The sequence below is a fragment of the Tamandua tetradactyla genome, chromosome 6 (assembly GCF_023851605.1).
Source record: "Tamandua tetradactyla isolate mTamTet1 chromosome 6, mTamTet1.pri, whole genome shotgun sequence".
NCBI classification, from domain to species: Eukaryota; Metazoa; Chordata; class Mammalia; order Pilosa; family Myrmecophagidae; genus Tamandua; species Tamandua tetradactyla.
Genome location: NC_135332.1, coordinates 144,519,215 through 144,530,482, shown reverse-complemented (window position 1 = coordinate 144,530,482; position 11,268 = coordinate 144,519,215). Strand labels below are relative to the sequence as shown.

The window sequence follows — 11,268 nt, the reverse complement described above, 5'->3', positions numbered from 1 at the left end:
AAAAAGGAATTGTAAATTCATATGGAATGGGAAGGTGCCCCAAATAGCCAAAACCATCTTTAAAAAGAAGAATAAAGTTTGAGAACTCACACTTTCTGATTTCCATATTTACCACAAAGTTACTGTAATTAAAACAGTGTGGTACTGGCATAAAAACAGATGAACAGACAATGGAAAAGAACTGAGAATTCAGAAGTAAACCCTCAAATCTATAGCCTTCTAAAATTTTGACAAGGGTACCAAGTCCACTCAATGGGGAAATAATCTCTTCAATAAATGGTGCTGGGAAAAATTAATATCCATATTTAAAAAATGAAGATGGCCCCTATTTCATACCATATACAAAAAAGTTACCTCAAAATGGTTCAAAGCCCTAAATATAAGAGCTAAGACCATGAAACTGGGAAAAAACATTGAGGAAATCTTCAGAACCTTGTAATGGACAATGGATTCTTAGACACGACACAAAAGCATGAACAAGAAAAGAAAAAATAGATAAATGAAACCTCATCAAAATTAAAACCTTTGTGCAAAGGACATTATGAGGAAAGTGAAAAGATAACCTACACAATCATATACCTGATAAGAGTTTAATATCTGGAATATATAAAGAAGTCCTATAATTCAACAACAGCAAAATAAGATGACCCAATTAAACAATGGGAAAAGACTTGAATAGATATTTCTTGCAAGAATATATACAAATAGCCAATAAGCCCATGAAAAGATGCTCAACCTCATTAACCAACAGGGAAATGTAAATAAAAAACAGAAAGAGATATATCCACCCATTAGGATGGCTATTATTAAAAAATGGAGAATAACAAGTGCTGGCAAGGATGCAGAGAAATAGAAAGTATCCTGCATTGCTGCTGGGAATGTAAAATGCTGCAGCTACTTGAAACTGGGAAAAAATGTGGTACTGCCTCAAAAAATTAAACAAATTATCATATGACCCAGCAAACCCACTTCTAGCTATACACCCAAAAAAACTGAAAACATATATTCACACAAAAACTGTACAACTGTATTCACAGCAGTATGATTCACAGTAGCCTAAAGATGGAAGGAACCTAAGTGTTCACCAAAAGATGAATGGCTAAATAACATGTGGTATATCCATATACTGAAATATTGAGCCACAAAAAGGAATTAAGTTCTGATATTTGTGACAACATGGATGAACCTTGTAGAAATCATGTTAAATGAAATAAGCCAGATACAAAAGGTCAAATATCATATGATTTCACTTATATAAAATACATAAACAAGCAAATACATAGAGACATAAGATAGATAATAGGTTACCAAAGGCTTGGGAACAGGGATGGGGAGTTATTGCTTAATGAATACAGAGTTTCTATTTGAGGTAATGCCAAAGTTCTGGTAATGGATGATTTTGGTAGCAAATTATTGGGAGTGTAATTAAGGTCAGTAAATTGTACACATGGAAGTGGTTAAAATGGGAAATTGTGTTGTATATATGTTACCATAACAAAAAAAAAATAATAAGCTAGGGACATAGTATGGGCTCAATGTTTATGGAACTGTGTTTATTTAATAAAATTATACAGTAAACTGAGTTTCATGTCAACTTTCAGAGAATTATTCTAAAACTTATAGTTTGGTACAGAAAATAGACCTAGACATAATTTTTATGTAATATGACAAGCAATAAGGTATTAGTACAAGGGGACTCTGGGAACACTGAGGGGAGCTGGTTAGCTCAGGCTGGTGGAGATGATATTCAAGAGGAATCTTGAAGAATGGACAGCAATTAGTCACTGTAGGATGAAAATGGAAAGAGAGAACAGGATTACAGAGTCACAAAGAAGCAACTTAAAGTATAAAGTACAAATCAGATGATGTAGAAAGTAATAAAAATTTATTAGTTAATGCAGGCAACAAAAATCTTACGTGAGATGATATAAGGAGAAACTACAAAATCAAAAGAGGAATAGAGAATTTCACAGATATGTCATAATCAATAAATTTTTTAAACCTCAGAAATAACCATCCCAGGAGAATTATCAAAGGGATGATTCTATTATTTAAATCCTCATTCTAAGAACTTGCATTATACAAAAAAAATAATTAATACTAGTGTAGATACTACAGTTTTTTTTTACCCTTCCTCCAAAACATAAAATCCAAATGAATCTCCAAAGCAAAGGGACTCTGTAACTAGCATAGAATTAAAACAAAACACAACAAGAAACACAGTATATTACTTAGGATAGGATAGGCTTTGATTTGGTTACAAACAATCTAAAATCTCTGGGTGTTTCTTTTGTTGCTCAGATGTGGCCTCTTTAAACCAACCTGGCAGGTGCACTCATGGCCCTCCCCACCGCCCCCACATGGGACATGATTCCCTAGGGTGTAAATCTCCCTTGCAATCTCGGACAGAACTCCCAGGGATAATAACCCTGGACCCGGCATCATGGGATTTAGAAAACCTTCTTGACCAAAAGGGGGAAGAGAGAAATGAGACAAAATAAAACTTCAGGGAGGGGCTGAGAGATTATCCTAGAGGTTATTCTTATGCATTATATAAATATCCCTTTTCAGTTTATGGTGTATTGGAGTGGCTGGAGGGAAGTACCTGAAACTGTCGAGCTGTGTTGCAGTAGCTATGATTCTTGAAGACAATTGTATAACTACATAGCTTTTACAATGTGACTCAGTGTTTGTGAAAACGTTGTGTCTGATCTTCCTTTTATCTAGGTTATGGGCAGATGAGTAAAAACATAAGGATAAAAAATAAATAAATAGTATAGGGGGGATAAGGGGTAAAATAAATTGGGTAGAATGCAGTATTAGTCATTAATGAGACTGAGGGGTAAAGGATAAGGGACGTATGAGGGTTTTTTTTTTTCCTTTTCATTTCTTTTTCTGGAGTGATGCAATGTTCTAAACATGATCATGGTGATGAATACACAGCTATGTGACTATATGGCGGGCCTCTGATCGTATACTTTGGATGGACTGTATGGTATGTAAAGATATCTCAATAAAAATATTTTTTTAAAAAGAAGAAGAAAAATCTTGGTGTTAAACAAAAAAATCTTATTGTTCATGTTATTTGTCCAATTCAGATTGGCAGGCTTCTGCTTCAAACTAACTCTCCCAGTACTAAGCTGATGGAGCTTGGTCACTGTAGAAAGGGCAAAGACAGCTAGAGGGCTCTGTGCCAGCTCTTGCATACTCTGGCCCAGAAGTGACACATGTCACTCCTAGTCATACCTCATGACAAGAATTGTTTCCATGGACTCACCCAATCACAAAGAGGCTGAGAAGTACTGTCTTGTTTTTGCCCAGAATGGGGGAAAAACCCAGGCATCGATTAAGAGTAGTAATGCCCATTCTTTACTACAAGTAGTAAAGGAACTACTTGTTTATTTAATACTCTAATAGTTTCTGCCATTTTACATGCAGCACACAGCTTTCTCTTCCGTCATCTCCTTCAGGATTATCACACAAACCTTATGCTCCACTAACATCAAGATCACATACAGTTCTGTGAACATGGCAAGTTATCACACATTTTCATTTCACAGATTCTCATGTACTTTGATACTTTTGCAATACCTGTTCCTTCTGCCTGGCATGTCCTTTTCTCTCTCATCCGTATGACAAACTCAGGCTGCAATATTACTTCCTCCTTGAAACATTACACTTCCTAACTCTCAGTCAAGACTGGGCTTGTCTTGCTGTGTTTTTTTTTTTTACTGTATTAAAACATGTAATCTACATCTCTCAGCTTCCACTAAGCTGTAACTCTTAAAAGCCACATGCCTTACCCATTATTCTATCAATACATTTAATAAATATTTTCCATTACACAGCACAGTGTTTATGAGCTCATAAACAGACTGCCCAGTCTGAATTCTAGATCTGCTACTTGCAAAATTTGTGACCCTTGTTAATTTATACAACCTTCTCTGGACTGTAATTTCCGCACCTGCCACAGAGTTGTTACGAGGATTAAATTAGATAATGTGTGATAAGCTATATGCACAGTGCCTGGCACAAACTTAAAGTTCAAAAACTACCAGCTCTAATATCAGAGTGTCAGGCACTCTGCTAGGTGCTAGGGATGTAATTATCAACAAAAGACAAATTCTCCCTTCGTATCTCTACTATAAAGTTACTCTAAATTGCAAGCTGCTATGTAGAAGACTGGAGTTAAGTACCCATTACAGTAGACTTTCAATTATGAACAAAAGAAAGAACAATTTGAATGAAAAATGGAAGTTTGAAATTACCATTTAACTAAGATGATTTTTTAAATATTCTATAATTATAAAAGATTACATAAAATAATAATGATATGTAAAAAATTAAAGTGACATTCATCTTTCATCTTTACTAAGAAAATCCTTCCAAAAGGGGAATTAACTACAGATTACAGGGAGAAATGGCAGTATACTGATGGAGACTTGAAAGTCTTATAACAAAGACCATTACTCTAACCCAATTAACAATCAGGAAGAGCTTTCCATTTGAGAAGACTGCTTCACTTTCTCTTTTACAGTAAGGGGATATGGTCATGCTTAAAGCAGAAAACAAAAATGAAGAGGAGGAAGGTAACATTTAAATCTTTTGGAAAAATATGAGAATGATAACTCAAAAAGAAATGCAGGCTTAGTTTACATTTATATAGTGGTTACTTTGTTACTACTTACATAAACATTATAAAAGAGAAACTAGCTTTTAAAACCTAATAAGTGGTAGAAATTTTTGGCAATTTTCTTAATTTAAAGGCAATCTTCCAAATTAGAAAAAATAAGCTACTTATAGGTCTCAATTAACAAAGCAATTTATTTAATAATCATATATTATAGACTCAAGTGTTGCATTTCAGCTTAACTGATTATAATCCACAAGTAGTATAAAATAGGGTTCATATATATGCATATGTTAGCAGGAAATAAAGGTGATATAATAATTAAAGTAAATGACTTGCACTTTTAAAAATGAATTTAAAGAAACAGATTTCCATCAAGCTTAGGAGGACTCCTAGAAAGCCAGAAAATTTTAATTTAACTCAAAATTTTAATCAGCAAGTTATTAAAATAAAGTATATACTATAACTTAAAATGCATTTTGAATGAGTTCCAAATATGCTTATTTTATATTTATTATTAAATATAAAGAAGTAAGCTCTCTGGTACATAAGAAAACATTTACAACTAATAAAAAGCAGAGTGTAGAACATACATGTTCTGTGTATAAAAATAAGTAAAATACTTTATAGTCCAGACCAAAGGATCTTTTCTAAGCTGGCCTTTATCCATGCAACTCTACTACACCACCACCTCATTAGCATCACAGGCACACGTACATACACAGAAGAAATCTATTAGTAATTCTGATTTAGAGCTCATACTGCCTTTTGAGGGCCTGCACATCTTCTAAGGTCAACTGGTTGTCTGGTGTGGTTGAAAGGTCATCAAACAGCTGTTCAATTTGCTCCTTTTGGCCCTTGCTAATTAATGTCAACATCATCTGAAAGGAGAAACACATTAGCATAATTAACATTTTAAAGTAACAGCAATCCTAAAAAAAAGGTCAACCTCTATTAATAAAATATATCATCACTTACCTTAAACCTTTCTGCTTTACTCAGATATAAAAGATGCTGATATACCAAAGAGGGATCTTTATTAATAAGATAATTTTTCAGAGACTGAATGAGGAGGAGGAATGTATCCCCTTCAAGTTTGTTACTCAACAACACTGGCAAATCTTTCGGTTCAGTGATAGCTAAAAGGTCTGCACAGGCTTCTTTATCTTTCTTAGTACTTATAGCATTTATAACTTGACCAAATTCATAGGCATTATTAGGCTTCGAGATCTGTAGTTTTTCATAGTATCCTGGTGGCCCATTTCTTTCATTTCCCTTCTCAGAAGCAAGGCAGTCATTAGGGACCTCTGAGGTTTTCTCAGTCTCCTCTTTATTGTCTTCATTCACCTTCATGAGGAAAAAAATTACACTATGATGCTGAACAATATTCACCGCACACATAAATGACATATATCAAAATGGAAACTTAAAAACCCAAGAAAACCATATTTCAGTCAAAATCTAAGTGGAAAACCCATCATAATAAGTTATAAAATTGTAGGAAGAGATTAATTTTAGGGTATAAGTAACTCACGAAGGTATTTTTTTAAATCTTTGGACACTAGAAATATGACCAAAAATTTTATGTCCAAAATTTTCCATAAATAAAGGTCCTATGTAAAATTTTAAAATCATGTAACAATTTTATCTGTTTTTCATGATAAATTTAAGTATTTTTTTCTTTACATTTTACAGAGAAGTGAGTGTACATTTTTCAGTTCTCTTACAACAGTTTTCTTCCCTCCTTAGAGGGAAAAAACACTTCCTAGCTTCTCTTCACGTACTAGCCTCCTACTCTTAGCAAAAATCTCAAACCATAAATGGGATGATATTAGCATTCACGAATGATCATGCCTTCACGGGCTGGCATTCTTTGATAATGGCAAAACAAAAAGTTGCAGATCAAACATTTGAGTTATCTGAAATCACAAAGGCAAGTTTGATTCTGAGATAGTCTAAGATGTCTGATAAGTCCAGGCTTGTTTCAGAATGCTAAAATGATCTGAGTCAATCTAGATGAATTCTAGAAGGCAGCCTCCATGCCCACTGCAAATGAGTGAGACTCAGAGTGATCTGGAGAGGAATCAATACAAGTCCCAAGCAAGACAGAGGGTGGGACAAAGAAAGGAAGAACCTCAGTAAGGCAGAAACTCCCAGTAGTATCCAGGGATCCAAGTTTAGAAAGACAATGGCTAATTATCAGTGCAAACGACAAGTTTTATCTTTATCATTGGTTAAAGATTTTTCACTGATATCAGAATAAAAATATAAAGTTAAAAATTTTTTGTAGAACTCATGAGATTATGATCTCAGTCTAAGATCCCTGAAAGAGTACTTTCAAAGATAATGAAATAAAATACCTCTTGAATGTTAATTTTCCTTCTTTCTTTTTCTTTGTTGAATGATGCTGTATTACCCTTAATATTAAGGAATCTGGTTACTTCTTCTAGTTCTTTTTTTGCTTCAACAATACTTGGATCTAATACGAGTACTTTATTGAGATCATTTAAACTTTCTTGATAATTCTGAAAGTAGAAAAACAGAGAAAATAATTTTCTTAAATAAAATGAGAAGAGGCATAGATTAGTTCAAGTTGGGAATGAATGTGGCAAAATGAATAATGCAGAGTGTGCAGTGGATTCCCACTATTACAACTATTATAAATTGAAGCACAGAGGGTAGGTCGGGCGCTAAACTGTTATAATTCATAACAAAATGAGCATTAACTATACTATAGAGGAAAAAGTACAGAATCTGGTTGTACAATTCTTGTGTCACCACAGCCTTCACAGTCCCTAACACACAACATACAGGTTAAGTGACTGCTGAATGCATAAATGAAAGAATGAACATCCTCATATTAGCATTTACTATCAGTGAAACAAAGTTCTGTTAAACTTTTCAGAACTTCAGTTTTCTAATCATTAAAATAAGGATAATATAAGCTTCTCTCTCTTATATCTAATAAAGCCATGCCAGGGAATAAATGAGTAAAATAATATGACTGGTTTCAAATCTATAAAGGGCTACACAAATATTAATGATTATTATAATACTCTTGTTCCATAAAAACTTCCAATGTGAGACTTCAATTCACCACTCTCATCAATGGACAGAACATCTAGACAGAGGATCAATAAAGAAATAGAGAATCTGAATATTACTATAAATGAGCTTGACTTAACAGACATTTATAGGACATTACATCCCACAACAGCAGGATACACCTTTTTCTCAAGTGCTCATGGATCATTCTCAAAGATAGACCGTATGCTCGGTCACAAAGCAAGTCTTAACAAATTTAAAAAGATTGAAATCATACACAACACTTTCTCGGATCATAAAGGAATGAAGTTGGAAACCAATAATAGGCGGACTGCCAGAAAATTCACAAATACGTGGAAGCTCAACAACACACTCTTAAACAACAAGTGGGTCAAGGAAGAAATTGCAAGAGAAATTAGTAAATACCTCGAGGTGAATGAAAATGAAAACACAACATATCAAAACTTATGGGACGCAGCAAAGGCAGTGCTAAGAGGGAAATTTATTGGCCTAAATGCCTATATCAGAAAAGAAGAAAAGGCAAAAATTCAGGAATTAATTGTCCACTTGGAAGAACTAGAGAAAGAACAGCAAACTAATCCCAAAGCAAGCAAAAGGAAAGAAATAACAAAGATTAGAGCAGAAATAAATGAAATTGAAAACATGAAAACAATAGAGAAAATCAATAAGACCAGAAGTTGGTTCTATGAGAAAATCAATAAGATTGATGGGCCCTTAGCAAGATTGACAAAAAGAAGAAGAGAGAGGATGCAAATAAATAAGATCAGAAATGGAAGAGGAGACATAACTACTGACCTCACAGAAATAAAGGAGGTAATAACAGGATACTATGAACAACTTTACACTATGAACAACTTTACACTAATAAATAACAATTTAGATGAAATGGATGGGTTCCTGGAAAGACATGAACAACCAACTTTGACTCAAGAAGAAATAGATGACCTCAACAAACCAATCACAAGTAAAGAAACTGAATTAGTCATTCAAAAGCTTCCTAAAAAGAAAAGTCCAGGACCAGACGGCTTCACATGTGAATTCTATCAAACATTCCAGAAAGAATTAGTACCAACTCTCCTCAAACTCTTCAAAAAAATCGAAGTGGAGGGAAAACTACCTAATTCATTCTATGAAGCCAACATCACCCTCATACCAAAACAAGGCAAAGATATTACAAAAAAAGAAAACTACAGACCAATCTCTCTAATGAATATAGATGCAAAAATCCTCAACAAAATTCTAGCAAATCGAATCCAACAACACATTAAAAGAATTATACATCATGACCAAGTAGGATTCATCCCAGGTATGCAAGGATGGTTCAACATAAGAAAATCAATTAATGTAATACACCATATTAACAAATCAAAGCAGAAAAATCACATGATCATCTCAATTGATGCAGAGAAGGCATTTGACAAGATTCAACATCCTTTCCTTTTGAAAACACTTCAAAAGATAGGAATACAAGGGAACTTCCTTAAAATGATAGAGGGATTATATGAAAAACCCACAGTTAATATCATCCTCAGTGGGGAAAAATTGAAAACTTTCCCCCTAAGATCAGGAATAAGACAAGGATGTCCACTATCACCACTATTATTCAACATTGTGTTGGAGGTTCTAACCAGAGCAATTAGACAAGAAAAAGAAATACAAGGCATCAAAATTGGAAAGGAAGGAGGAAAACTATCACTGTTTGTAGACAATATGATACTATACGTCGAAAACCCGGAAAAATCCACAAAACTACTAGAGTTAATAAATGAGTACAGCAAAGTAGCAGGTTACAAGATCAACATTCAAAAATCTGTAGCATTTCTATACACTAGTAATGAACAAACTGAGGGGGAAATCAAGAAACGAATCCCATTTACAACTGCAACTAAAAGAATAAAATACCTAGGAATAAATTTAACTAAAGAGACAAAAAACCTATACAAAGAAAACTACAAAAAACTGCTAAAAGAAATCACAGAAGACCTAAATAGATGGAAGGGCATACCGTGTTCATGGATTGGAAGACTAAATATAGTTAAGATGTCAATCCTACCTAAATTGATTTACAGATTCAATGCAATACCAATCAAAATACCAACAACTTACTTTTCAGAAATAGAAAAACCAATAAGCAAATTTATCTGGAAGGGCAGGGTGCCCCGAATTGCTAAAAACATCTTGAGGAAAAAAAACGAAACTGGAGGTCTCATGCTGCCGGACTTTAAGGCATATTAGGAAGCCACAGTGGTCAAAACAGCATGGTATTGGCATAAAGATAGGTATATCGACCAATGGAATTGAATAGAGTGCTCAGATATAGACCCTCTCATCTATGGACATTTGATCTTTGATAAGGCAGTCAAGCCAACTCACCTGGGACAGAACAGTCTCTTCAATAAATGGTGCCTAGAGAACTGGATATCCATATGCAAAAGAGTGAAAGAGGACCTGTATCTCACACCCTATACAAAAGTTAACTCAAAATGGATCAAAGATCTAAACATTAGGTCTAAGACCGTAAAACAGTTAGAGGAAAATGTAGGGAGATATCTTATGAAACTTACAATTGGAGGCGGTTTTATGGACCTTAAACCTAAAGCATGAGCACTGAAGAAGGAAATAAATAAATGGTAGCTCCTCAAAATTAAACACTTTTGTGCATCAAAGAACTTCATCAAGAAAGTAGAAAGACAGCCTACACAATGGGAGATAATATTTGGAAATGACATATCAGATAAAGGTCTAGTATCCAGAATTTATAAAGAGATTGTTCAACTCAACAACAAAAAGACAGCCAACCCAATTACAAAATGGGAAAAAGACTAACGGACACCTCTCAGAAGAGGAAATACAAATGGCCAAAAGGCACATGAAGAGATGCTCAATGTCCCTGGCCATTAGAGAAATGCAAATCAAAACCACAATGAGATATCATCTCACACCCACCAGAATGGCCATTACCAACAAAACAGAAAATGACAAGTGCTGGAGAGGATGCGGAGAAAGAGGCACACTTATCCACTGTTGGTGGGAATGTCAAAGGGTGCAACCACTGTGGAAGGCAGTTTGGCGGTTCCTCAAAAAGCTGAATATAGAATTGCCATACGACCCAGCAATACCATTGCTGGGTATCTACTCAAAGGACTTAAGGGCAAAGACACAAACGGACATTTGCACACCAATGTTTATAGCAGCGTTATTTACAATTGCAAAGAGATGGAAACAGCCAAAATGTCCATCAACAGAAGAATGGCTAAACAAACTGTGGTATATACATACGATGGAATATTATGCAGCTTTAAGAAAGGATAAACTTATGAAGCATGTAATAACATGAATGGACCTAGAGAACATTATGCTGAGTGAGTCCAGCCAAAAACTAAAGGACAAATACTGTATGGTCCCACTGATGTGAACGGACATTCGAGAATAGACTTGGAGTATGTCATTGGTAACGGAGCCCAGCAGGAGTTAGAAACAGGGTAAGATAATGGGTGACTGGAGCTGAAGGGATACAGATTGTGCAACAGGACTAGATACAAAAACTCAAAAATGGACAGCACAATAATACC

General features: G+C 34.5%; 1 protein-coding gene across 1 annotated transcript in view; it reads right to left on the bottom strand.

The window, feature by feature from the left end:
• Nucleotides 1-5,010: 5,010 nt before the first annotated feature.
• SPAG1 (sperm associated antigen 1) overlaps nt 5,011-11,268 on the bottom strand; it is a 97,078-nt gene continuing 90,820 nt past the window's right edge. The window contains exons 16-18 of the mRNA XM_077167353.1: nt 6,991-7,155; nt 5,609-5,977; nt 5,011-5,511 (exon numbers count right to left, since the gene is read on the bottom strand). Of these exons, the coding sequence (XP_077023468.1) occupies nt 5,380-5,511; nt 5,609-5,977; nt 6,991-7,155 (666 nt within the window). The 3' untranslated portion in view covers nt 5,011-5,379. The remainder of the gene's footprint in view (nt 5,512-5,608; nt 5,978-6,990; nt 7,156-11,268) is intronic.